The 27,491-nt window shown below is 54.4% G+C and overlaps 1 protein-coding gene across 1 annotated transcript; it reads left to right on the top strand.

Annotated features, from left to right (window-relative positions):
• Positions 1-13,412: 13,412 nt before the first annotated feature.
• On the top strand, positions 13,413-16,693 carry EN1 (engrailed homeobox 1). Its single transcript, XM_086751396.1, has 2 exons — positions 13,413-14,061; positions 16,377-16,693. Exons 1-2 carry the CDS (start codon positions 13,413-13,415, stop codon positions 16,691-16,693), a joined length of 966 nt encoding a protein of 321 aa, XP_086607522.1.
• Positions 16,694-27,491: the final 10,798 nt, after the last annotated feature.

Raw genomic sequence — 27,491 nt, 5'->3', positions numbered from 1 at the left:
TCTCTTCACCCACTGCTGCGATCAGGTCCGTGGTTGCCATTTCCGAAGTCATTTTATGGGCTTGACCACCTCTTAGTTGGAGGCGCTGGTGATTAGCTTGAGGATGGAGCACATCAAGCTGTCTGAGCCAGCACAGCCAACACATTGTCCAGGGCACCTGGGAAGTCATTTTTCATCTGCGATATCTTCTCCCCTCCAGGGCTGGATGAATTACGTAAGGTTCCTTGGACCCCAGACAGGCGAAACAGGGTTACAGCACTGTGTGATCTCAGCTACAGTTCCCAGCCCAGCGTCCTGATGTTGTGCGCAGACGTGGTGACTTGGCTCCTTTCCTACTTGAAAACATTTGTTTGGATGTTCGGAGGCTTTTTCGAGGTTGTGGACTCCTGCCATAGGGTGTTACATGGCTTTAGATAAGAAATCTCCATAAAACTGTAAGTAATGTGTCTTCTGCAGTAAATCTTTCTTCTTTAGTCAGCGGCGAAGCAGTCACACTATGTTTCCTTACATTGCAGCCCACCTGTTGCAAGGAAAATGCCAAGAAAATTATACAGCAGTGGGAAAGTGTAGATTGCATAGATGGCTTGGACCCAGCGAGAATCTGTGTGGCTATGGGATACACATTTAAAATCAGCCCCGCCATCTATGAAGCTTTCTTTGTGCAATCCGAAGGGAATCCCTGGCTGGATGGGGACAAGCAATCTGCCAGCTCAGAAACCATAGCTGGTATCTCCCCACCAAAAGGAAGGAGGATTAACTGGATGATGGAGAGGTGCCGCAGCCATCCTGGGGGTGCCTGAGGCTGAGGAACAGCCTTCGCTTCCCTGCCTGAACCCTGCGCCCCGTGGCCCTGCGTGAGGACTTGGTGGCAGCGCCATGTGTGCTGGGGATGTGAGGCTGCCCGTACTTGCTGGTGTGAGCCACTCTGGTAGACAAAATGATGGGCTTGCTGGCTAAACAATAAGTTTACAAGCCCAGAAAAGGTTTGTTGACACCGAGTGGTTTAAATAGCCTTTCTTTATCCAATGGATAGTTGTTGCTTGTTCATTACTTCTGAAAGGATTTTAAGAGCCCAGCAGTGCCTTTGCTTTTGCACCATCGCCTCTGCAGCCAATGTGGGTATGGACGAGACCTTCATGGTCCCGTGGCTTTGCTTCCTACCATCCTCTTTCTGAAAAGGATCATCTTTCACACACCTGTGGGGTTCATCTCTCTCACTTCAGCTGAGAAGTTGCTCCTGGAAGTCTCTACTGCAAAGGCTGGAGACAGCCCTCCCACCTGTGTGGCGTAGGTTTGTACAGCCAGCCCACAGCAGTACTCAAAGTACTTCTGCTTTATATTTCTCTGCCTTTGTAGCACTGTCATCAAAGGAGCTAGTGCAAAAAAAAAAAACACAAAAAAAAAACCAAAACAAAACAACCCACCAGGTGCTGCAGTAGCTGCTGATGCGCCAGCGCTGGGTGCTGTGTAGGGAGCAAAAGCTGCAGTGACACCAGTCTGGGAGGGCTCTCACGCCAGCGATGCTTCTGCAGAGCTCTTCATTCCTTCAAGACCGATGCTTATACTCATACCCTAGCCTGAGTTGTATGTAAGAGGGGTAAAAAGGTGAAAATACACATCGAGGGGTAAAAAAAAAGAAAAAAATTCTAATTCAGCTGGTGAAACAGCTGGGCTAGCCAGGAGCGTGGGAGGAGCAGCGTGCTGGGGTGCAGAGCAGCTCAGCTGTGATAGCTGGCGAGAGCCACAAGATGTCTCTGGAAACCAGCATTTGGAAGGAAAAAAAAGGCTTTAATAACCCCAGGAAATGGGCCGGGCTGTTTCCATCCGCAGCGAGCGCTGAGCCCCAGCGATGCGCCCTGCTGAATTTGTGCCTGCAGCCCTGGAGCTGGGACAAGGCCACTCCCCGAGGCCACTTCTCCATCACCATTTGCTCCAAGTGAGAATTTGGCCCATGAGGTCGCACTCACAGCCTTTCCTCATGGCATGGATGAGAGCTGTGGACCAGTAAATCAGTGGTGGATTAAAAACTGTATCAACATGCCAAGTCGCGGGACAAACAGCAAAGGGTGCACATTGAAAACCAGATTAAAGAATAATCACTGCGCAGCAGGAAACAGTGAAAACAAGAGCTGTCCTCTCTAGGAGCCCTTCTGCCTGCACACCAGAGCAGCATCTGCACAGCTTGGTATCACTCAAGTCTGTGGGCACCGCTGCAGTGCCTGTGGCTGGGCTGGGGTCTCAGCGCCGGCCATCTCAGCCCTGAGCAGTGCCGGATAATCCCCTTCCTTCCCTAGGGTCCTGCTTCTGTTGCAGGTGACTCCTGAGAGAGTGGAGGGAGATATTTTCATCTTCTGAGACGTTCCCTGTAGGCAGCACAGGCCTGGGTTCATAACCTCAAAGCGTGCTAACTCCTACAGGGTTTCACTGCCTGCACCGTCACCCCCAGGGACTGATGAGGACAGAAAAATCCCACTGCGGCACACCCACGGATGGACATTGTGGGAATGAACTGTCTGTCCCTGCTACGGGGAAAAAATCCCATTGGAGGTGACTCAGAGCTCAGCAAAATGCCTGCGGGTCCTGATCCTGCATCCGTGTCAGGCACTGAGGGAGCTCCTCTCCCTCTGTCTAGGAAGCTCCTCTTGGCTTCCTAGTGATCAGTCAGAGAACTGGATGGTGGAAAAGGCCCATGTAAGTGTTAAGTTATTGTTAAGAAACAGGCAAAGCACAGTAACCAGTGACTCACAAAGTTTAATGCGAAAAAACAAAGCTGTCCTTCAAGGGACCACACAGAGAAACAGTAGTTACTGTAAACTGGAAAACCACTTGAACACCTAACTAAAAATGTGTAGCAAATAAAATCCATTGCCCATCGGGCTCAGTGATTCCAAGTATAATTTGGTTTAGGATTTGTTTGCCTCCTTACAAATCATAAGATAGTCATTTAAATTAACAATAAGCAAGTTATGGGGATAATGGGATTTTTAATGAGCTGTTTCTGGTTGGGAGGTTGCCTTTACAGAAACTCACCCACTGCATTGCAAACGCTGGTGCTGAGCACTAAGGCGGTGTGGTGAGAAGCCCATTTGTCTAAATCTGCTTGCACAGAAGGACCAAACTTTGTTCTTGCGGTGTGTTTAGGAAAACTCCCCTGGGACTGAGCTATCGTTACGTCACTGTACTCGAGGCAAAAACACCTGGAGGGAGTAGGACAGGAAAAAAAGATGTAGTCAAGATCTATGGCATGACCAGAGGATGGATGGCAGTTGCTGCACAACCAGCCCAGCGAAGCCTGCCCTGTGGCAGCTGAAGGTCCTCCTCAGCCTCTCAAGAAAAAATTTGAAACTTTTTTTTTTTCTTTTTCCGTACAGAGGCCTGATTTCTCCTGATTTCTGCTGATTTCTACCCAGTACAACTCTTTGCAGGCTGAGGCAAGAGGATGCGGGATGCCAGGGTGACATGTGGGTGACAGGGTCAGACCAGGCAGCTCTAGCAGGGGAATCACAACGGAAGGAGCGGTTTCCTGGCAGACTTGACCAACCGTGCTTCATCCCTGCACTGAGGGCATCCTCAGTGTCCGTGCTGCGAGCCTCCCCGCAGTCACAAGTCTGGTAATGGGGAAGGGAGATGAGACTCCTAAATTTTTTTTCCGTGCAGACTATGGACAGAGGAACTTTTACCTCACTGCTTTCCAGTGAACTAGATTTAAAAAAAAAAAAAAAATAAGATGATGCTGGGGTGGTTTTTCCCTTCCTTACACAGATAGGGAGCTTAGAGTTGTTCTTACTAATCCAACTGGGTAGTAATCAGATAATTTGGAAGATCGCCAAGATTTAGTGGGACATTTCTTGGTAGTATTTAGCTTGACTCCCACCTCCTGGTTTGTCTGAGATGACTGCTCTTTTCAGTCAGAAAGTACCAATCTCCCTGCAAAACATGCTGTAACTCAGAAGAAGACCTATTCCTATATCACTACCTGTCCAAAGAAATGCTTGCCCCAAAGGACTGAAATCCCACAGCACATTCAATTTTCTGCACAGAAAAAAACCAAAGCAAAACAAAAAAAAAGCTGCGATCCTTCCTTTGAGATCTGTGTCTCTCAGGATGTCTGGGCTGAGGCCTCAGGCGGCTGAGAGACATTGCGTACCCAGCTCGAAGAACCCACCCCAGCCCATAACCACCCTTCCCACAGCCTTTGTGCAAAATGACGGAGAGGGCAAAACGGCGAATGCAAAATCTCCTGAGTGAAAAGGAATTAGTAAAACCCCATATTCATGAAATATTGAGAGCTAATTATATGTGCATCGGAAACCTCTGGGGGAAGGGAGATGGAGGCCTTTCATTAGACGGTAACTGGAACTTTTTCATCATTTGTCTGGCTCAGGAATGTAAGGCTGCTGTCTGGAGAGGGATGTGGGATTTGGCTGCAGGGCTGGGTGTGCAGGTGAAGTGCCATGCTAGCGAGAATTTCTATTGTACTCTGGCATGTCTCAGAAAAGGCTCTCAGCTGGAGCAGGTCGGTGGGGCTGGATGCTCCTACATCTCGGCGCTCCTGTCTGTGCTCTCAGCGCTCTTCAGTCCTACGCACCAGGAGGAATCGTTGCTTCCAAATAATTTTTCACCTTCCACCCACCCAGCCCCCAAAGGAGACCAGGGTCCCATCCCTCGTGTCAGACCTGGTCACAGTTTCTACTGGAGGGCACAGATCCTGGTCTTTGCCAGGCAGTCTCCAGAAAGTTCTGTTTCTTTGCCTTTGACCTGCTCTCTGTTTTCGTGACTGAAACGAATGGCTGGTTATCGCCACTGTGCCAGCAACCAAATTAAAGACCAAAATCTGAACTAGTCTTCACCATTTTTTTTTTTAGGGGGAGAGTTTTTGATCATGGAGGCAAAGATAAGCACGCGAAGGAAACCCTGTCTGCTGGCTGGCCAGTGGTGCCTGGCAGCCACAGGGCAAGGGATGCAGAGAAAAAAGGAAAGAAAGTAAGTAGCCTGCAAACGGGTTTCAGAGAGTTTTCTCTGTCAAAGCTTTGCAGCGACTTTAGCCACGGGGATGGCTCAGGGAAACCCATCCCAGCTCTCAGCACCTTGCTGGGAGGCCAAAGGGGCCCAGGTCCCTCCTGCCAGACCCCCTGCCCGCACCCTGCAGCCGGATTTATCCCCCACCCCTGCTATACCCTGACATGGCGGCACGCGTGTCTCTCCCCACGCAGGGCAGCAGCTCCACGGGGAACGCGGGGACAAGTGACCCGCTGCTAATGCATGGGCTGCGCTCCGCCCGGCCGCCCCCACCCCCCACCCCAGAGCCCCCGTGGAACCCCCGCACCCGCGGAGCCCACGCACCCGCGGACGCTGCGAGGCGCCCCGACCCTGGGCACATAAATCAACATTAAGCCCATTCCCCCCTCTGATCCCCGGTGCCAGCATCCATTACTCCCCCAGTGCGTTTTCTATCACCTTTTGTTAGAATTACACAGCCGGAAACTTAATTTACCCGCAGCTTTAAAGACAAATAAATCCAGGCAGGCCGGTGGCCCCGCGATATGCCTATTTACTCCCGCGATCCATAGATTATTATAAATTGTTGTGATTTTCAGGCCGCTGCTGTTTTAAATACCTTCTCAGCCACTCTCCCTGGCCGAAAAAAAAAACCCAAAAACAAAACAAAACCAACAAAAAAAGCCCCACCAGCAAACCCGAGCAAGGGACAAAGAGCAAGAGACCATAGCACTTGCGCTGGGCTTTATTTACTTTTGCTATTATTGTTATTATTATTTTCGAAATTTGGAGCAAGCGAGGTTTTCAATTGCTGAAATAATTGCCTGGGAGAAAGGTTGCTTAATCTGTTCATACATTATTGACTCGGGCTCCAATATTTGGCTTGCTGCTTTTTATCTCCAGAAGATCACGTACGAGAGTCTTTTTGCATAACAATTTTTAAAGAGGACACATCCTTACATCAAAAGTGGACGTGACTTGCATTTTGCCGACGTTTGTCCCTAAAATGACCCAATTCCGGTTACTGCCACTGGGCAGCAGTAACATTGCATCATTTCTCCAGGCAATAGACTTATTTTCCTTTACTCTCTGCCCCTTTCCCTGCCTCCTCCCCCAAGTCAACACGTACTTTTAAAGCTGATTATTTTGTCTCGCTGCTCTCTAGCCCTACACGCACAGTTTTTCTCTCCCCGGGAACGGATGAGCAGAGAGGAGCAAGCCCGGCTCGCAGGACCAATACGGCTAATTATCTCCCGAAGTTCCCACGCGAGGCAGAAATAGTGCTCTCAACGAAATTTGTCTGCGAGCCGCCGCAAAGAGACCCCAGAGCCGGTGCCGGCCCCTCCAGCCGCCTCCCCGAGCATCATTTCCCCCCAACGAGGACCAAAAGAGCCCTCCCCCCCCACCTCTGTCCCCTGCTTATTCGAATCGAAATCGTGCTGCTTCCCAGCCCCACTGGTCAAGTTAATTCCGGAACAAAGGAGGACAAAAACACAAAGGATTTCTCTTCCCCCCTCTCTTCCCCTTTTCTTTCCATCTCAAACTTCCTCGGTGCCTGGCCCGGCGCAGGCCAAGACCCCCTCCCCCCCGCCTCCACTCTCCCTGCATCGCCCCCCTGGCCCGGGGCCCGGCCCGGTGATGGAGGGGGGTGTGAATTGGCAGAGGGGGCTCACTGTGCTGAGGGGCACCACAGCTCTCCTCCGAAGTACTGGTGGGGAGAAAGCCCTGTAGACTTGGAGGTGAGAAACAATTACACCCGTGGCCCCTGGCGCTGTGGCTTGGACCACTGGGTTAAAAAAAAAAAAAAAAAAGCTGGATCATCTTCACCCCCAACCGTGGGTTATGTGTGCAGAAGTCGTTGCTGGAGACGGGGAGAGGACCCCGGGGAGCATCCTTGCACCCAGAGAGCTGAGCAAACTTCCCAACGGTGACTGTCCCGGGTGGGGACGGGCGCGGGGTTTTCAGGCGGAGCCCCTCAGGGCGGTCGTCGGGCTGCGGGGAGACCCGAGGAGTGTGTGCGTGGGGGGTCGTGCCGTCTGCACCTACTTGCACATGGGGATGTGCAAGGGAATATTCCCTCACGCGCCCGCTTCACCCACGTTCAACCGCGGGAATGCACGCGCAGGCAAATACCCGCAGGGAAAGCACTGCATGCGTGGGTTGGGAGACACGGGGCGTCTACGTGGAGCTGGACGCACCCCCACCTCTGTACCGACACCCGACCTACAGACCCACGGGTGGGCGGCGATTCCGCGTGTGCCCCTTTGTCAGTCAAAAATTCAGAAGCAGGGGAAGAGAAAGGCTTTGCCTCCAAGAAAAACCCTTTGCACCCACTCGAGGTGGAAAAAGTCTCGCGGGGGGCCGTTCCCCACTTCAGGCTCCGGCACCCTGCCAGGGCAGAAAACTCCCCCACCCCCGGTGCCCGTCGGAGGCCGGGGCTGCGGGCTGCACGGCTCCCCGAGCAGGGACAGAAGCAGGGCGAGACATAGGTAGGGAGAAAATTGAAAACATATTTTAAAAAAATGCAAATAGGTCCGAGCCAGCCCGACCCCGTGCGAGGGGGGAAACGGGGCGCACGCTGGGAGCAGCCCGAGGGTGCGGACCCGGACCCTGCCACTCCCAGCCCCTCTTCCTGGGGTGTTCGGCGAGGGGACGGGAGCATCTGCCCGGAGGTGGGGTACGGTAGCGCTAGGACATCCTCCGTGACTCCGACCAGGCTGCCCGGCCGGCTGGGGAAAGGCGCTGGGACCCGGCGGGTCGGAGGCTGCGGCTGCCCGGCCGGACGCGTCTGCCCCCGGGGAGCGAGGACCCGCTCCGGGAGCCGGGGCCGGGCCGGTGGTTTGTGCTGCGGGCAGCGAGGAAGGGTGGGCTGCAGGTGGGGGAGAGGCGGGAGGGGGCTTGGGAAGCAGATGGGAAGGGGTTTGCAGCCAGGCCACTGGAAAGCACCAAACGTTTCGCTCTCCTTTCTCCTCTCCCCTCCTTCCTCGTTTCCTTCTCTCGATTTCTCTTTTATCTTTTATCTTTTTCTTTTTTTTTTCTTTTTCTTTTTCTTTTTCCTTTCTCCTTTTCTTTTCTTTTCTTTTCTTTTCTTTTCTTTTCTTTTCTTTTCTTTTCTTTTCTTTTCTTTTCTTTTCTTTTCTTTCTCTTCTCTTCTTTTCTCTTCTCTTCATCTTTTTTATCTTCTCTTTTCTTCTCTTATTTTCCCACTGCTTCCTTTTTTTTTTTCTTTCTCATTTTAATTTTCCTGTTTTCTATGCTTTTCCTTTTTTTCCTGTCTTTTCTCGTTTCCTGTTCGCTTTCATTCCTTTTTCTTTTTCCTCTTCTTTTTTCTTTTATTTTCTTTTTTTTTTAATCTTCTCGTCGTCTTTTTTCTTTTCCTTTTCCTTTTCATTTTTATTTTCCTTTTTTCTTTTTTTTTAAATTTTCCTTTTATCTTTCTTTTTTTTCCTCCTTTTCTCTCTCTTTCTTTTTCTTTTTTCTCCCCCCCTCCCCCCCCCCCCCCTTCTCTTTCTCTTTCCTTTTCTTTTTCTTTTTTTTTTTTCCTTGGAGCAAAAAAGAAACAAACCAGTAATACCTCTAAGAATAAGACAGACTTTTTTTTCCCGTCTCCCCAGAAACTTCTGCTGGCTGTTTTCGTCTCCATCCCCCTTGGAAAGCGGGGGCAGACAACGAAGTAAACAAAACTAAACCTTTCCTGCAGCTCCCTGTGACCTGAGAGCTGGGCTGCCTCGCTGGGGCGGGGGTGGTCCTGGCTGGTAATCGATCCATAACCGGACACCGGGACATCAGGACACGACATCCCCGCGACCTTCCCGGGGGTGCGGAGGCTCTTCCCGCAGCCTGGCTCTTCTCCACTGTACCAAATCTCCCCGGGCCCCCTCCCCGCTCCCCGAGCGAGACCCGGAACCCCGGATAGAAACCTGCCCTCCGAAAAAAAGTTTGGAGCGGGGCCGCCTCCGGTACCTATTTACCAACGAATTACGGCGCTATTATCGCCTTCAATGAAGACTGAATCCCCAAGCGATAATTGAATTAGTCTATTGAAGAGACTGTCAGGTACAATGACGTGGTATATCCCGCGCATTTCCCAGGGTCTATAGGCTTTGGGGACCCGGAATGTATAGTCTGACCTTACAGCTCATAATAATAATGCTGCACTTGTAGCAGAAATCTATTCGCATTCACTTTTAACAAAACCGCTGGTCAGCCAGTCCCTGTAGGAAGGATGAAATCTATTGTATTAGAACAACTCATTTATGTCCTTCAGCAAAGGCCCCAATGAGATCTGATCTAGACCTAGAAATAGGATTACCACAGCGTATATTAACCACGTTTCTATACTTCCTCCTTCCTCTAAGGGCGCGGAGAAAAAAAAAAAAAAAAACAAACAACAACCTAAATAACAAACAAACAAACAAAAAATTGCGAAAGATTTTTCATTCGATTTTAATTTTAATTTTAATTTCAATCTTTAAATTTCCTCCCTTCGGTGGCCTTCCTCCAAAAGAAGAAAAAGTGAAGATGAAGAAGAAAAAGAAAGTAAATGCAACGAAACGAGCTACATTATTTCTCCCGGTTTCGGAAGAGGCTGCGGATGCCGCAGGCTGGTGCCGGGCGGCCAGACGAAGCGGGCGCCGTCACCGCAGCCCGACAGCGGGCACCGGGGGCGGGTCCCAGCTCGGGCCCCCGGCCCCGCTGCCCCTCGGCGGGCTTCCAGTTCTCCTTCCCCGCACTAGTGACCAAAGCTCCCGGAACTTCCGAGGGGTAGGGACCGGCCGCAACCCGGCCCCGGCCAGCGGGGCCCGGTCTGGGAAGCGCTGGGTGCCCCGGCTCCGCCGGACCGGACCCTCCGACGGCAGTGGGCGCGGGGCTCCCCGGGCCGCCTCGACGGGCGCCTCGAAACCTGACGGCACCCGCGAGTTACGGAGGGAACCTTTGCCTAAAAAGTGCTTATTTCTTTTCTTTCTTTCCCTTTTTTTTTTTTTTTTTTTTCCCAAGCTTCCGTTCTTAAGACGCGGCGTAGACATATCACCCCGATTACCGTAACTATCTGCTATCCGGAGAGTAATATTTATCTATTTAGATAGGAAGGGTCGCGGAGGAAAAAATACCCAGCCTGGAAACATTACATCGGCTTTTCCTTTAACCCCTCCTCATTCTTCCAGCCGGTCCCCCACCCTCTTCGTGCACAAACCGACTCGATTTATAGAGAAGCCTTCAAAAATCCAGACCAGTTTCTAGAAGCGGGGAGGACTCCGGATGAAATGATCCCCCCCCACACACACCCCCGTGCACAGACACGCACAAACATGTACACGCACGCACACACACGCACATACGCACACTTCCCCCCTCGCGCTCAGGAAGGCAAATTAAATAGTTAAAGGCTTCGATTTCTCTCTCTCTCCCTTTTGTTACCCAATTTTGGAACATTTAAGGATGGGTGTGTGTATTGTATTCAATAATAAAAGCTATAGGGCCGCCAGGACATTTATCATCCTATTACTGTAACAAATCCGGGCTCCCAATACATGAAAGGTAAAATGAATTACCGACGTTAAGCCGTCAATAAAGTCATTTCTGTAAATGGTGTCTCCGAAGGACTGCAGCATTATTCAACTAGCTTTATCAGCAGCTGGGAAATTACGTGAAGAAGCTCGCAGCGTGTAATATGGCCCTGCTTACTTTGATTAAGCGTCTTGCCAGGGAATAGTGACAGTGCTTTTGACCAGGTTTTATTCGCCGTCCTGTGATGAACGCCAAGCTGATCAGGCGGAATGAAGAGTAATTAAAACCTATAAATTATCTTCCGCAGCCCTTCTCAAGGCGTCTCTTGCAGGAGAGATAAGGCGGCGAGCCCCCATTTACAGCTCTGAAAGGGACCGCGGCTCACAAAGGCTACGTGGCTAAATGGGATATTGATAGTGTCCTAATTAGAATTTAATTAAGTACCCACGCTCGCTTTTGGGATAAAGATTTCAATTTTGCTAACTTAAATATAAATAAACCCAATTTCGGTGCGAGTAAATGATATGATATTGTGAATGTTGGGGGGGGGGGTGTTAACATTCATTTAATTGCGGATGAAGCTCTCGATTTCAGGGCCGATTGTGTTCCGCCAGCCATTATTTTAGGGGATTATTGTGCGGCTGGAGGTAACGTTTCCCCGGTCCGGAAAATAACCGGGTGTGTGTGCACCTCCGAGCTGCGGGCACAGGCACGGCGCGCACACGCAACGGCCGGGCATCCCGGAGGGACTCGTGGGACCCCTCCCGAAAGCGGAGCGCTGGGCCCGGCTGCTCCCCAGGAAACCCCAGCCGCTGCCGGCGCGGGGATGCGGGCACGCACAGATGCAGCCACCGGGGGTATTTTGAGGACGTATAGGATCTATAGACGGAGGCACACGAGGCAGCCCGGCCGCTTTTTTTTTTTTTTTTTTTGGAGGGGGGGTGCGGGGTGGGAAATGAGGGGTTTCGGTTACGTCAGGAGGAGAAAAGGCCGGGAATTGCCCTTCCCGCAGCCCCGGGATGCGGAGCAGGTGCCTCCGGCCGGCGGGGAAGCGGCCGCGGCCCCGATCACCCACCCAACCGGGAAGACCCCCCCCTCAACTCAACCCCACGTCGTGCTAAGCGTGAGGTGTCGTAGGACCCCTCCTCGGCGCGGACACGCCGGGGCCTGGCCTCTTCGCGCAGAGCAGCGCCCGCAGCCGCGGGGAACGGCACCGGCGGCGGAGAGCCGCCCTCCCTGCGCGCCGGGCCCCGCTGCCCCGAAACACCAAATCCAGGAGCAGGCGGTTTAGATTTTTTCCTGTAAATTAATTTTTTAGAAAGCGTGCTTTTTTCTCCCCCCCCCCCCCCCCCAATCCTTAAATTTCCTTCCTGCCTCAACACGCGTCCCGAGGTGCTCGCTTTCAGCCGGGGAAAAAAAAAATACCAGGAAAAAAAAAAAAAAGAAAAGAAAAAAGCCACAAGCCGAACCCCAACAAGCAAAACAAACAAATAAACATCAAAAAGCAGAGGAGGAAACACGACACGAATTCAGCTGCGAGCTGGCGGCTGATCTACTGCATATTCCGAAAAAAAAACCCAACCCAACAACCCAAAACCACGATAAAGGAACAAACCAGCCAAGCGGCTGCGGCCCTACGCCCGGCTCGCCCCGGCAGCGGCTCCTGCCTTTATTATAATTTATTATTATTATTTTCATTTTTTATTCCTAAAAAAAAAATAAAAAGTTTCTATTGCGAGGAACCCCTGCCCGGCTCGTCACCTCCCCTCGCAGCCTCACCCCGCCGCGGGAGAACAGAGAATAAAAGAAAAAAAAAGAGGAAAAAGAGCACCCACAGATTTTTTTTTTTTCGTGGGGGAGGATTTATTATTGGGGTGGGGGCAATAGGTGGGTCAAATCGCCGCCACTCGCGGCGGCCCACGCGGGACACGAGGCGGCTGAAAGGAGCTGCTCACTGGTTAGGGGTCGAAGTGGAGGGGGAGGCCGATACACGCGTGTGGGTGGGGGCGCGGCGGCGGCCGCCGCCCGCCCCGTCCCGTCCGCCCCGTCCTGTCCCGTCCCCACGCGGTATTTATGGCGGCGGCCGGTCGGGCGCCCATTGGTCGCGGCGCGGGGTGTCAGCGGCGGCGGCGGCTCGCCATTGGCCGCCCCCACGCGCGGGGCCGCCTCACGTGCTTCCGGTGCGAGTGAAAAAAGTGTGGCTGAGGGATTTTTTAGGGAGAGTTTGTTGCGCGGACGGGAGCTGTCAGAGATTTGGCTTTTTTTTTTTTTTTAAGGGAAAAAAAAAAAAGGAGGGTGGAAAAAAGAATTATTAAAAAAAATAATAATAAATTGGCCAGGCGGCGCGCAGCAGCAGGCTGGCGGGGAAGGGCTCCGGCAGCCCGCGGCGTGGGCAGAGCGCGGCGTGACAGCGGGCAGCGCGGAGCCGCGGCGAGATGGGCAGATTTTGACGGGTTTTCGGCGGCCGTTTTTGTTTGGGTTTTTTTTTTTTGGTTTTTTTTTTTGGTTTTTTTTTTTGAGAGGAGGGGGCCGCGGCATTGCCGCACACCTTTTTGGGTTTGGTTTTTTTCCAGCCTTTTTTTTTTTTTTTTTTTTTTCCCAGTGGTGGAAATATAAGCTGATCGGGAGAAGGGGGAAAGAAGCCCTCGAGTGTCTCCCTGGTTTTGGATCCATCCGTGCGAGGGGGAGAAACAAAAAAAAAATTCTCAGCTTCAGCCCAACAAGTGGATTTTATTCTTTTTTTTTTTCATTTTTCCAATTTTTTCCTGTTTTTAATTTTTTCCCTCCCCCTTTTCCACCCCGCCACCCACCGGCAAAGTGGAGTGGGCGTAAAACGGGTGGGTGGGGGTGGGGGGGGTGGGGTGGGGGGGACAAGAGGCAGCGATCTCCGTGGCGGGGGGCTGAGCATGGAAGAGCCGCCGGAGGGGCACGGCCACCGAGACGCGGCACCCGGCCCGGCGAGCAGCGGCAGCGATGGCGAGAGCCTCCCCGTCTCCCCCAGCCCAGCCGCGCCCGCCTCCCCCGCCGCCCCCTGCCCCTTGCCCCTGCCCCGCCGCCGCCCCCCGCCGCCCCCCCCACCCCCGCCCCACCGCACCACCAACTTTTTCATCGACAACATCCTGAGGCCGGACTTCGGCTGCAAGAAGGAGCCGGCCGGAGGAGGAGGTGGCAGCCGGGAGCGGGACGGAGACCGGGGGCAGAGCTCAGGTAGAGAAAACATCAACCCACTGCTGGCCCGGCCGCCCAACCCGCCCTCCCTCCTCTGCCCGGACTCGAACTGCCGGCCCGACGGCTCCGCGCCGCCGCCGCCTCCCGCCGCCGCCAAAGCCAACCCCGCCGCGGCGTCGGCGGCGGCAGCGGCGGCGTCGGGGCCGGCCAAACCTCCCGCCGAGGGAGGCGAGACTCACCCGGGCAAGTTCGGGGAGCACGGCAGCCCCGCCATCCTGCTGATGGGCTCCAATAGCGGAGGACCCGTCCTAAAACCCGACTCGCAGCAGCCGCTGGTGTGGCCGGCCTGGGTCTACTGCACCAGGTACTCAGACAGACCGTCCTCGGGTAAGGAACCGCGGCGCATCTGGGACCTCTTAAAATCGTGACAAGGTCGCCCCCCCCACCCCCTCCTTCCCCTCCTCGCCCCCCTCCTCCTCCCCTTCCCCTCTTCCCCCTCCGCTTTGGCTCCCGGCCTGCTGAGGGACCGCGCGTGGGGAGGGGTCCCGAGTCACCCGTGTGTTTGTGTCTCGCTTTCCCCCTCCGAGTCTCCCAAATTTAAATGTGACGCCGGGCCCCGAGCTGGCCCCGTTTCGATGCAGGGAGCGAGCGACCCATGCCCCCCGCCCGCCCCCCGCCCCGCCGCAGCCCGGGCTCTTCCGCGGCCGAAACGGGCGGCGGATCCGGCTGCTCGGGCAGGGGGAGGCTTTTTTTTCTCCCCTTGCTTTATTTTTTTTCCCTGGGTGCTGGTGGCCTTTCTGAGAGGGGGGAGTGGACCTGAGCCACATGTTGAGCGGCTGCTGGAGGTGCGGGGATCAATGGGGGGGTTTCTCGGAGAAGTTTTTTAGGAAGGTGGCGGAGGGGCGGTTCGGGGGCCTCTGCAGGCCCGTAGGCCGCGCATCGCCGCGGAAACCGGTGCCGTGGTTTGGAGCCCGGCTCTCGGGGTGTGAGGGGGGCACACGGAGGCCCTTCTACCCGGGGCCGCTCTGGGGGGAGCCGCCTGCTCAGCCCTGCCGGCCCCCGGCCCCTCTTTCCACTCCCCCAGTGCCCCCGGCAGCCCCTTATTTTGTCACCGTTAGTTTCTGTTTTTAATGTTTTTTTTTTTTTAATTAAAAAAAAAGGAGCGGAGAGCGAGGAGAGAGGGTTTCCCCTCAGGACACCCCAAGCCAGCAGGCCGGGGGTCCCTGTGCCATCCCGGGGGGTGCGGGCCCGGCCCCGGCCCCGCTCGGCGCTGCCCGTCCCCCGCTGCTCCCCGCCATGGTCCGTGCGGTGCTACCGGCCGAGCCCCTGTCTCCATCCCCCGTTATTGACACGTCCGGCGACCTGAAACTCAGAAAAGCCACTTTGATTGACTCGGGTGATTGATGGAGTGATAGATAGAGCTGTCAGACGGCGCGGCCCTCGCTTCCCGGCCACCGGTGTTTTGCTACCGATTCCCGGGGCCCGCCCTGCACTTGCGCCTGGAATTCCTTTCCTCCCTTTTATTTCGGGCAGAGGATTATTTTTTTTCCCCTGCATGTCCTCCCCGGAGCTCACCAGCCCGGAGGGGAGAAGGGCCGAGGGGAGGCTGGCGGGGCTCGGTCGCCCTCTTTGTTGTCCGGATCCGGTCGCTTCTACCGGCTGCGGGGATGAGAGGAGGCTACGGCGGCCGGAGATGCCCGCATAGCCCTGCAAGGTGCCGGGGCAACAGCGATTCGCCTCCCCCCCTCCGTCCCCTCCGCCGGCCGAGCCCGGGTCCATCCTGCCGGCCCCCGTCCCTTCTCCCCTCCGCCGAGCCGCAGGGACTCCTCCCGTCCCCCCTGATCCCCTCCCCGGTTCTGGGGAAAGGGGCTGCGCCGGGAGAGGAGCTCTCGGCCTACTCGGCAGCCGGGAGGCCTCGCCGGTTGCGGCTGGCGGGAAGGCTGAGGGCCCGGGGCTGCCCGCCCGGCCCGGCAGCTGTCGGGGGAATTTTCGTAGATCCCTTTCTCCAGGGCTCCCTCTCCTCTCCGCTCCCCCTGGGCCAGACCGGCGTGCAGAGGACTCGGGGTAACCCCCGGCCCGGCCGCTGACCCCGGGATTTGCCCCGGGGCCGGGCTGTTTTCCCGGAGAGCTCCGTGACCCTGGCCCTGGCCCGGCCTGGGGATGGGGGCCCGGCGGGAGGGGGGAAGTGTGCGGAGGTAGGGGTTCACGGAGGGAACTGCAACCGGTCCCCCGCGAGGAGCGGCCGCCGGAGAGCCCGCACGGCCCGGGCGGCGGCGGGGCTCCGGGGTGGCGGCGGGGAAGGGTCCCTGGGGTTGGCCCGGCCTTGCGGAGGGACTGTCGTGTCCCCCCCCAGATAGAGACCTGGGCAGCCCCCGGCCAGGCTGCGGCTGCCGGCGGCTCGCCTGGTGCCGGTCCGCGGGGACCCCGGGGCCGTGCGGGGGAAGCGCGGCCGGTCCCGGTGGGAGCGGAGCCCCGACGTGTGTCGGGGCGGGGGGCGAGCAGGGCACCGCTCCCCGAGGCGAGAGATGCCGTCCTCATCCTTCCCTCCACCGTGCCGAGGCTGGGGAGGCGGGCGCACACACAGAACCGGCAGAAATTCGCCCGTCGGCCATTTTTCCGGCGGGGCGGCAGTCGGTCGGTCGGTCTGTCGGTCGGTCGGCGGCGCGGCCCTGCCCAGCGGCGTGTGTGTGCCCTGCCCGCAGGCCCCCGCACCAGGAAGCTGAAGAAGAAGAAGACGGAGAAAGAGGACAAGCGGCCCCGGACGGCGTTCACGGCCGAGCAGCTGCAGCGGCTGAAGGCGGAGTTCCAGGCCAACCGGTACATCACGGAGCAGCGGCGGCAGAGCCTGGCCCAGGAGCTGAGCCTCAACGAGTCCCAGATCAAGATCTGGTTCCAGAATAAGCGGGCCAAGATCAAGAAGGCCACGGGCATCAAGAACGGGCTGGCGTTGCACCTCATGGCCCAGGGACTCTACAACCACTCCACCACCACCGTCCAGGACAAAGAGGAGAGCGAGTGAGGCGGCGCGGACCCCCCTGGACCCCCGACTCCCCGCCGCTGGCCGGGGCGCGGACAGGTGCGGTTTAAGAGCAGATCTATTGTCTGTCCGTAGCATAAGGACTCCGAATAAGAAAAGAAAAAAAAATAAAATATGAACGCTTACAAAAAAAAATTATCTCTATATAGCCAAACAGCATATGACTTTGTATATATTTAATTTCAGGTAAGAAATATGTGTAGCGATCTCTATTTGCTGGACAGTTTTTCTCTCTCTCTTCCCCTCTCTTTTGTTCGTTTGTTCGTTTTGTTTGCTTTACTTTTTTTTTTTCTTCGATGTCCGTTGCTCTTCTTTTACAGTAAATGTCTGACTTTCCTGATCTTTCGTTTAATCTTATTTTTTTTGTGTGTGTGTATGTGTGAATTTCTGTCTCCTTTTTCTTTTTTTTTCCCGAGGAAAAAAAAAAATAATTCTGATCCACAGACTGCGAGACTGAACCCACCGCTACAAGCCAAAGATTTTATTATGTTCAGAAATCTGTAGTCTGAAATAAAAGTGTAGACTGTGTTCAGGATACAGGCTGGCTGTAAGTCTTTATTTTAGTCTATGGATATGTGTGTGTGTATATATATGTGTATATACATATATATGTATGTGTATATATATGTGTGTATATATATACAAATATAAAAAATAAATGTATATATACATACACAATACGCTGCGTATACAGTGCCATTTTGGTGGCATATTTAAGCATATTGTTTTCGATGGATCAGTGCAGCAATTTTTAAACCGTGAGCTTTGTGTTTAAAACCCTGCCCGAGACCTCTAATTTTTTTATTTTATTTTTTTTTCTACTCTCTCAAAAAAAAAAAATTAATTCTCTTTGGCTGTTGCGGCCGTGCCTCGCCCCCTGCATCTCCTTTTTTTTTTTTTTCATTCAGAAATACAGACCACCTCGTAATAATGATAACAACAATATATCACCAGCTTCCGCAGGAAAAAAAAAACGCCTGAAACCGCCCGGACGCTTAGAGCTCGGGGACGTGGGCTTTGCATCCTCGCCTCGCTCCAGGAGGAACGGCTCCCACGCCGCGTGTCCGCCCAGCCGGGCAGGGCCGAGCCGCGGCCCGCGGGGCACCGGAGCGATCGCCGCTCGGCGCCGGGCTCGCGTTTGTCCGTGTGCGTGGGAAGCGCGGGGTGCTGGGGGGCCGCCGGGGCTGCCAGCCTGCTGCCCCCGCCTCGCTTTTCCAACCCCCCCCCCCACCACTCCGGTTAAATTTGGCTGTGCCACGGCCCGGGGTCACGGCCGGCCGGAGATCGGGCTGTGCCCATGGCTTTGTCCCCAGGCCCTCGAGGGCCGCCGTGCCCGGGCCTGGCGCCCACGCGGGCTTTGCGTGGGGCCTCACGGAGCTGAGGGCGGGCGCTGGGGGTCCGCTCCCTGCGGGCCCTGCAGAAATCGGACGCCGGGGCGGGCTGGAGAGCGGCTGGCCCTCCTCTCGACGGGGCTGTCCGTCGGCTTTCCCTCTCCTTTCTCTTTCTCCCTGCTCCTCCGAATCCCTCCCCAGGGCCCGCAGCCGGTGAGGTGGATGGGAGAAGCGGGCAGAGCTGGAGCCGGGGTGAGAGCCGAGCTGGGGGAGCCCCTCTCCTGCACCCCCATGTCCCGGAGGAGCAGGGGGCCGGGGCACGGCGGAGGGCGAGCAGCTCCTTACCGAGCCTGCAGCTCCCCCCGCCTCGCCCCGTCGGAGGCATTGGGGGAGTTTCCGTCTATTTGAGGAGAAGGGGAAGAGGGGCAGCGGGTAGACGGCCTTGCCATTTTTCTTTGCTTTTTAACTCTTTTTCCTCGGCGCTGCAGTGAGCTGTCACCGACCGGGGCTGGAGGTGCAGGCCGGGGCTGCCCTAGCCGGTGAGAGCCCCCTGTCCCCCGCACCCGCTGCCGGGGGGCGCAGACCCCATCAACACACCCCATCCCAGCCCAGCCCAGCTCCCCCACTCCGCGGACTCCGCTCCTCGCTGCAGGCCGAGGAGCCGGGAACACTCCCGGGGTTTCCACCCATGTTTTACAGCGCCATCTAAAGTTCTGCGGTTCTTTCTTCCTCTCCTCTTTTCGACGGGATTAAACTTAAATTTGCCGCAGCCAAGAAAATAAACCCTCTTTCAGGGCCACCCAGAGCCCGGCTCAGAGGGGCAGCGGCAGGAGTTGTGGGGTGCGTACAGAGCCCGCTCCCCCCCAGCTCCAATCTCAGCTCAGTTCTGTGCCTTTCTCACATACCCACCGTCTCGCACTCCCCTGGAGCCGTACAGGCCAAAAAAAGAGAAAAGTCATTTCTGCTTAAAATTCTGCTAACCATGCTCCCCGAGAGCCGGATCTGGCCCTGCCCTGTCGAGGGGCTACTGGAGATCCCCGCCTGCCCCCGCCCCCTCTCCAGAACCTCTGGGCCCGCTCCCTACCTGCAGCCCGGGATAGGCGAGGGGATCAGCCCGCAGGATGGGGGGCTCCGGAGAAGGAGGAGGAGGAAAATGAGGAGGGGACTCCTCAGCCGCAGGGTGTCCGGCCAAGCTCAGCTGAGCTGGACGAGTCAGGAATAAAGACGATGGGGGAAATATCGGGCAGATTAAGCGGAGCCTAAAGAGGATTATTTAAACAAATCAGGCTTTTTAATGTAATTATGCTTTTAGGATTTCTCGGCGAGAGCAGCTGAGCGGGGCGTAGGAGGGGAGCGGGGCAGGCCGGCCCTCGCTGGCTCCACGAGTGACTCCGTCCCCCGTGGGTGCTAGAGGCAGGCACCCCCGCGGGGGGTGCTCTCCAGTCGGCTGGGGGGTGGTGGAGTGTGACCTGCATCTCCCCCCAGACTCAGCACTAGCCCCGCGGCGAGCTGCGAGGGGATGAGAGCCGGAGCCGCATCGTCCTCCCCGTCGGAGAGGAGCCGGGTGTGCGCAAGAGCGGCGGGGGAAGGCGGGGGACACGCACCGGGGACCCCGACCGGAGTGCTGGGGGGTGGAGGGGGCGAATGGGAGCGGGGAGCCCAAGCCCTGGGAGGGGGCAACCACAAGCCCAGGCGGAAAAGCCCTGGAAGAACCGGGGTACTTCCCCCTCCCTCCCGGCCATTGGAAGTTGGGGTGGGCTTCCCCTCACCCCGGCTCTCGGGGGGCAGCGGCGTGTTTGTGGAGTGTGGATCTTGGCCGACGCCCGACAGACGACCCTCCGACAGCCCCCAACCCGCTGAAGGAAGCACCGACGCCCATTTCTGTCTCCCTTCCAGGACCCCGGCCCCGGCCCGACACCCCCCCAACCACTCCACCCCGGGTGGGGGTGGCCCGGCAGCCCGCTGCTTTGCATATGCAAATGAGGTGCAGGGGGGAGGGGAAGGCCACGCGTGGTCCTCGCCCCCCGCCTCCCCGTCGGTCCCCTCGGGCCGGGGCGCGGATCCCGCTGCCTCCTGTCACGGAGCTTGTTCTTTTGTGCCGCCTTTCGAGGAATCAAAGCAGACACGGTTGTGACACGTAGCCCGGCGGGTCAGAGGTCAGATTTCACAATCCCAATTACAATGATTTCTAATGATGTTTATCTTGCCGGCTCCGACGGCTGGGAGCTTTACAAGAGGGAGCTCCCGCTCCCCTCCCCGCCTGCTCGAAGGGCCGTGGGTGCCAGGGGAGGGGGCGGCCCTAGCCTTGGCTCCGGTCGGGGGGAGATGTGCTGCCCCCGGCTACGGAAAGCCGCGTCCGCCCCGTCGGGGGAGCCGGACGGCGGGGCCGGGATGGGGGCGGGGGGGCTCGAGGGTCCGGCCCTGGCCTCGGGCTCCCTCCGCACCCCGCCTCCGGTGCTCGAGCCCACGCCGGAATTAAGCGAGTGAATACTGCTGTGTTTTACGGTGAATGTTACCGAGCACTGCACCTCTCCCGTCCCGTCGGGTAAAGATCTGGGGCAGCGCTGACAAGTGACCGAGCGGAGGTGGGAGCCCTGCTCGCCAAACTGGCGCTGCCCAGAGCCGATCGCTGCCGGGCGGGGCTGTAGGGACCGACCTGGCCCTGGTCCCCTCCCCGCCCCCCCCCGGGCCGCCCAGCCTTGTCCCAAGCCGCCCAAAGGAGTCCTGGGGGCGGGGGGGGTCGGGGAGGGGAGGTGGGAAGCTGTCCCTATAGGGAGCTCAATCCTCACCACCGCCCCCCCCCCCGGAGGATCCCGGCAACCGGGGCACGTCCCAAAGCACCCCCCACCAAGTCCGGGTGCTTCTTGTGGGTGAAACCGGTTCGCTTTAACTTTTGTTTTGCCTTACAACAAATAAACGCAGAGCGGCGGTGGGATCAAAACACAACTCGAATGGTTTCAGATTAAATCTCAAAGCGTTTGGAAAAAAAGCTTTGCCGAGCGATGAAGGGCTGAAATTCGGAGGAGACAAAAAAAAAAAAGTTTTTTTGAGTTAAAAAAAAAAAAATAAATCTGTAACTTTCCCTCTGCTGGGGAGTTGGACAGGCAGCCTGGGGCTGGGTGCTGACAGCAGCGCGCAAGGTGCATCTTTATGCTCAACATCAAAAGCCTTTGAAACAGATTTAAAAGCGTTGATGTAAACCAGCTAATGGGGCTCTTTCTTCCGGTTGGGTAAGCCGGCGAGCCAGACTTTGCTGGAAGTAGAAGTCCTTTGCTCTGAGATCTGATCTTTCCAGCACCAGGTGAGCAACTCTTGCATTAAAAAAAAAAGAGTTTGTTTGTTTGTTCTTGGTCACTTTGTCTGTTTGGAGATCGCGAGGATGCGAATAAAAAACTTTTGTCAGCGGCGGCGGCGGCATCAGAGCCGTCGGGGGGAAGGGGTGAAGGGGAACGGGACGGGGCTGCCGAGCCCAGCCGAGCCCGCTGCGGCTAGTGGCCGTGGCCGTGACCGTGCTGGTGTCGCGGTCGCGGGGGGCTTGTGGGGCTGAGGGGACACACCGGGCACGGCCCCGCTCTGCCCCCGGGGATGCTGCTGCTGCTGGGCTGGGCTCGGGCAGGGGAAGGAGCCAGGGCCGGGGCGCATTTCAGGATTTTTTTTTTTTTTCCTTCTTCTCTTCTTTTTTCTTTGTCATCCTCGGTGGGGCTGCTTGGAGCCGCCGGGCTGGGGGAACAGCGGGGTCCGGCCCGAAGGGAGGGCAGCCCTGAGGCCGGGGGCTGCCAGGGTGGCAGGGGGCGATGCTCCCCCTCGACGGCCACGTCCAAGCCCCCTCCTGCCAGGCGAGGAGACCCCTCTCCGGTCCCCAGCAAAGCCCCAGGGTGTCTCGGGGCCAGGCAGCGGCCACGGACGAAGATGGGGGCAGATAGCACCCCGGGGTGCCGGGCTTGGGGCAGGGAAGCAGCCCCTTGGTACTGGTGGACCACGGCCGCCTCCCACCCATCTCAACCGCCTCCCGTGGGGCAGAGGCTGCCTAGTCCGGGATCTGTTTGAGCGGGTGGGATGTGGGAAAAGGCTGCGCTCGTCCGAGCGCAGGGCATGCTCCTCGGCATCTCCTTTTGCTCCCGAGAAAGCACCGCAGGGACCCGAGGAACGGTGGCAGCAACGGGGCACTGTTCTTTCCTCTTTCCTTCTTCCTTTTTTTCACTGTCAGATTAAAAAGACCCCTTCCTCCTCACCCTGCCCCCCGGCCTCAGACTCCCCGCAGCGGGGGAGTGAGCGTTGGGGACCCTGCGGGGGTATCGGTGCTCTCAGGTGTCCCCTGGTGACCACAGACCTTTTGAAAAAAAAGGAGGAGGAGAAGGAGAGACACCTGCCGGGCCCAGGAGCCAGGCTAGGGAGAGCTTAAGCTTAAACTCAAAAATTTAGAGTGAAGGGAGCCAATGAGGATGATGCCCTGGTGGGTCTCCTCAGTTATGAAAAGACTGAAGAAAGCATGGGAAATAATATTAACTCTAAGATCAGCCCTGTTGTTTTTTTTTTTTCCATCCAGAGAACAATGTGCGCCTTATCTCCCTCTGAATAAATAAATCATAATTGCCCGACAGTTACCCGTTACAATAAACTTGACCAGATCTTCCAACAATTAGTTATGCGTTCTTCTCTCCTCTGCTAAAAGTCTGCTTAAAAGTGATGAATGTTAAAATAAGCTACCCTTGAACGTACTTTGAGAGATCTTTATTGGAAAAGCACAAGCATTTAAGCCTCTTAAGGAGACAAATCCCTAATGAAGGAGGATGGCTGGTAAAAGATAAGGCTAGAGATAGCACTAGATTTTCTGATACCAAATGAAATACCAAGTGGATCATGCCTCTTTAATGGGGCTTGGTGTTTTTCTGGTGCCCTGATGCAGCTTTTTTTTTTTTTTTTTAATTTAATGTGTACCCTTTGACTTCAGTAGCTGGGCACTGACTCTTGGCCCTTTCCACTGGCACTTCAGCTGCCTAAAACACTGTCTGGGAGCATCACACCTCGGGTACTGCACTGCTGTCCTCTTAGGGGGCTGCTGCAGCAGCACCTGGACCGCAGCTGATCAGGTTTTTCCTGTTAGGCCAGGCTGGGGGCAAGCACATGCTGCCCGTCAACTCTTAGGAGAGAACAGTTGGTGCTTTGGATGGAAGAGGGAGACTTGATGCCAGGCTTGCTCTTGCTTCTGTAGCAGAAAGGTGGCAAAAAGAGTTTTGAAGCCTCCTGACTCCAGCTTCTCATCCATCAGATGTCAGTGCTGCCCATAAGAGCCCTGGGCTGACTTTGTAGTCAGGGACATCCATGGAAGCTGCCCCCAAGACATGGGATTGCAAGGTAAGAGCAGAACAGAAGACTTGAGCACCAGCATGCAAGCAGCCCCAAGAGCTGATCCTGGAAGATATTTGTCTGGCTAGGAACTGGGGTAAACCTTACCACATTTGAGGTCCTTGGGTTAGAAAAATATCTGTTGTTGTTATTCCCTGGGAAGGGCTGAATTTTTCCTTGGGACCTCCCTGTTTGTGTGTTCCTAGGTTCTTGACCTGGCTGTACCTGTGTGATGGGCCCTGGGCTGGAAGCTCTGGTCCTCCTTTGGGCAGAACTAGCAGGAGCCACACTGAGGCCCCTCTCTGCGGGTGCTGTGAGTCAGGATCTGGCCCTGCAGTGTGTAGAGCAATTTCTGTTCACGTTGGTGCAGAGCAGGGTGCTGAGGGTTTCGCCAGGGCCAGGCAAGACTCCTTGGCCACCTCCACACCAGGAGACAGCACAATGAAATTCCTTGCGCATTTCCCAGCTACGCCCACTGCGTAGCGATGGATGTCTCGGTGCAGCCCAGGTCTGGGCGTTTATAGCACTGTGTCATCTCCTCCAGTCCATGCTACTGGAGGATCTGGTGAGGTGGAAAAGCGAGTAGGGAATTTCACAGTGGAAGTTGACAGCTTGGAGCAAGAAGAGAGCTGAATGTTAGAAAAGCAGGTTTCACATGCAGCCTTTAACTTCTATAGGTCTTTTTACACGCGGGGTCAGGTATTGAAAGTGGATTTCTGGCTTAATTTAAGGTTGTTTGGGGCTCTTTCCCTTAAGTAAAAACACACGAGAGCCATGCTTTCTTGTAGAAATGAGCACAAATACGGATCCATTTCTGTAGTGGTTTGACATGCAGCTGAGTTTACCCCAGAACGTGTCTGTTACGGGATGCATCATATAAATATACATTGAGTCACGTTTTAAGATACTCATTATGTCTTCCATAGATAATAATACCAGTTTGGGGTTATTACAGGTTCTGTGATGTAGCTGTTTCATATTTGACTTTTTTAAATACGTTCCACTTACTTTGTAGACCACACAAGCTCTATCGGGGACACCTGGTATCTATTAGATTGTTGCAGTCCGCGGAACAAAGCTAATCTGATCTGACTAGCCAAGTTGGGAGTTTTGCCATTGATTTCAACGGCAGCAGGACGGGACTCAGAAGGCTGAACTGTAAAAACACAGCTCCATATGATTTTATTCACATCCAGCCTGTCAGGAATAAAACCCCACCAGCCCGAGGTCAGGCAAGTTGCGCTGCGCTGAGGCGCATGCGTGTGGGATTACAAGTAGAGATGAAATGTATGGGCACGTGGATTTGCCAGCTTTCACCTGAGGTTTAATTTAAAATGGAGCATCAGCTTGGCTTGAGCTAAACAATAGGTTAGCGGCCTGACTATGGCTGTAGGTAGGATAAGTCCTGGCAAAAAATAACGGCTGTGTAGCAGCGCCAGCAGAAATTAGAGTGCTCCTCTGTGCCTTGTGCGTGGTACCTTTCTGTGCATCCAGGTGACCGTACAGCTGCAGAGAGCAGTGCTGAGCACCTCATCCTCCCACCTGAGGTCGTTCCTGAGCACTGAGCCCAGTGGGAATGCTGAGCACTTGATCACTGCCTGAAATTCCTGAGTATTCCCCTTGCCACCCCCTAAAGTCCCAGGGTTGGTTTCGAAGGCAATGTCCTGCATGGAGAGCTGGTTTAAAGTGTTTTGGCTCTGCTGGTTCCACTGCTGTGCGACAAGGGGAACGCAGGCAGCGTGGGCTCCCTTCCCTTGTACCCTGGCTTAGGCCAGCTCCAGAAAAGCCCCCGCAGTGGCGATGCTGAGGGAAGAGGAGAAGGCAGCACCCAGCCCTTGCCTCTGCCTTTCCAGAAGGCTTCTGCCTCTGCCGTGGGTTTTTGTGCTTAGACAGGCACTGCTCAGTCAGTGGGGTTCGCTACCCTGAGCTCGAAAAGTTACTTGAAAGCTTTATTTAAAATTACAGAAGCTTGTCACACTTCAAGTTCTTCTTTATATCCAAGAATTATTAAAAATGATTTATGAAAACATGTACATGACTGAACATGACCAACATAATTATTGTTATGACTGCATATGGGGGCCAAATCCTGTTTGTGGCTTTTTTAAGGACTCCTTTACTTCGTGTTCTTTCTAAATCCACTCTTAGAGCAGTAAAGATCCTTAGAAATGAACTTGTCATTTTAGTTTGTCTGGCAAAGTAGTCCTTGAAATCACTAGGAATTTTGTCGGCGTGAAGCTGAAAGTAAATCAGAACTTCAGAATCTGCTTCCAAGCAATTCGAAAGAGTCCGAGAGACTTATTTAATTTGGATGGACTGCATTTGCAGGGCAAGTTCAAGCACTAAAAATAAATATGACTCTTCCCCATGCATAGGATGAAAGAAAAGGGACCTGGAGACAACTTCTTGAGTCATCTGGCCCAACCCTTTGCATCACACAGAGCAAAGGTTGCACTGATCCAGCCCTAAACTTCTCTGTTCTTTTCTTCTGCATCTCCACTGCTGGTGCTTTAATTATCTCAACAGGCAGTTACTGTGTTTGCACTGTACCACTGCGATTCTTTTTACGTTTCTGTTTCTCCAAAGAGTCTTTCATTTAGAATAAGACCCAGGAAAATATTCAGGCATTAAATGGGTTTTCTAGTCAGTTAAAAAAAAATAATATAGTTGTGTATGAATCTCAGTAACTCTTTAATATTTAGTTAAATAATAGACTTAACTTTGTATTAAATTTTGTCGGTGTTAAAGTGTGCATTGAATGGCAAATGTTTTAGAGTGATTTCTGGGTAAAACAGGACACGTACTAGAGTAGACTTGCATGTCACATTTGTCAGAAATCCTTCTTTGGAGCTGTATTTTGAGTAAGAGAATACCAAATGAATTCAATTTAAGCTTATGTAGGAGTAGTGAACTAATTACAAATTAACATAGTGTATTATTTGCCACGGAGTTACTGAAATTATTAGCTGACCATTTTGAATAGCCCCCGAAGGAAGAAAAATCTCAAAAGCCAGAGATCAGAGCCGCACCAGTTTGCTGCAATCCACAGGTCCTGGGAGTACAAAGCCATCCCTGGAGCCAGCCCTAATGCAGAATAACTACAGCTCCTGCATTCCTGGCACACCACAACAAAAGAGAATAAATGGAGTCAGGTTTTGTCCGGTCCAGTCAGCCCTCGCTACTGTGCTCAGTGGTTTGCTTCACACGAATGCAGGATTGGACTCAATATGTGCCTGCTTTTTTTTTTTTTTCTTTCTTTTTTTTTTTTCTCTCCTTTATCCTGCCTCTCTGTCCCCTCCTTTCCTTTTAAAACATATGTAGAAGGAAAAAGCCACTCTGCTGTTTTCAGCATCAGCCCCACAAATTGCATCTCACGGTGCCTCTTTGCCATACTGCACCTCCTCAGCCATAACCGTGTCCCAGGCACGGTAACGTTACTGTGACCCGGGGCCTGGCAATACGATGGAAAGGGCCGTCACGGGAGAAAAGTCCAAAGCCGCGGGGCCTGATCCTGGCCCCTTTGGACTTAATGGGAGCTGCTGCATGGGCTTCGGCGGCAGCAAGCTCGTGCGCCGTACGTGCAGAAGCGTTAAACTTAAAAGCAAGCTGTTTAAAAGGCTGCTTTGCTTCTTGCTTGTACTGATAGTTTCTCATGTAAAGTTCTATATATTCTTTCACAATAAATACATGAAACAGTTAATCCAATGTTATATTGTTTAGTAATATTTTACTTGCAAATGACCATCATTTCTTCTCTGCTCTGTTTGTTCTTCTGAATGTTGGTTTTATATGCTGGAAATGGAAGAGCTATTCTTTTAATGCCCGTTTCTTTCTGATGATAATCGTTCTTTCTGGCAAATGCTGTGGCTCGCAGCTAGTCTATATTTTCGATCAGTAAATATTGAACCACAATGGAAAGGAAGGTCTGAGCTATGATACGCCTAAAACAAACAAATAGAAACCAGCCCACTTTTTTTTTTGTTATATTTCTATTATTTTCTGGATAGACGTACTCTCCTCTAAGGTGTTTCTAAATTACTGGCTACCTTGTCCCAGCGGAGATGTAAGACAGACTTTTTTTTCGACAGAAGCTGCAGTAGGGA

The sequence above is a fragment of the Chlamydotis macqueenii genome, chromosome 6, assembly GCF_036417535.1.
Source record: "Chlamydotis macqueenii isolate bChlMac1 chromosome 6, bChlMac1.mat, whole genome shotgun sequence".
Classification (NCBI taxonomy): Eukaryota; Metazoa; Chordata; class Aves; order Otidiformes; family Otididae; genus Chlamydotis; species Chlamydotis macqueenii.
The sequence above is the reverse complement of the archived record's forward strand: the minus strand, read 5'-3'. Positions and strand labels throughout refer to the sequence as shown.

Excerpts from the sequence above, each read along its gene's own strand:
- EN1 (XM_086751396.1), top strand. The coding sequence starts at position 13,413 with ATGGAAGAGCCGCCGGAGGGGCACGGCCACCGAGACGCGGCACCCGGC. Across the intron at positions 14,062-16,376 it reads CTCAGACAGACCGTCCTCGG|GCCCCCGCACCAGGAAGCTG; the intron begins GTAAGGAACCGC and ends CCCTGCCCGCAG.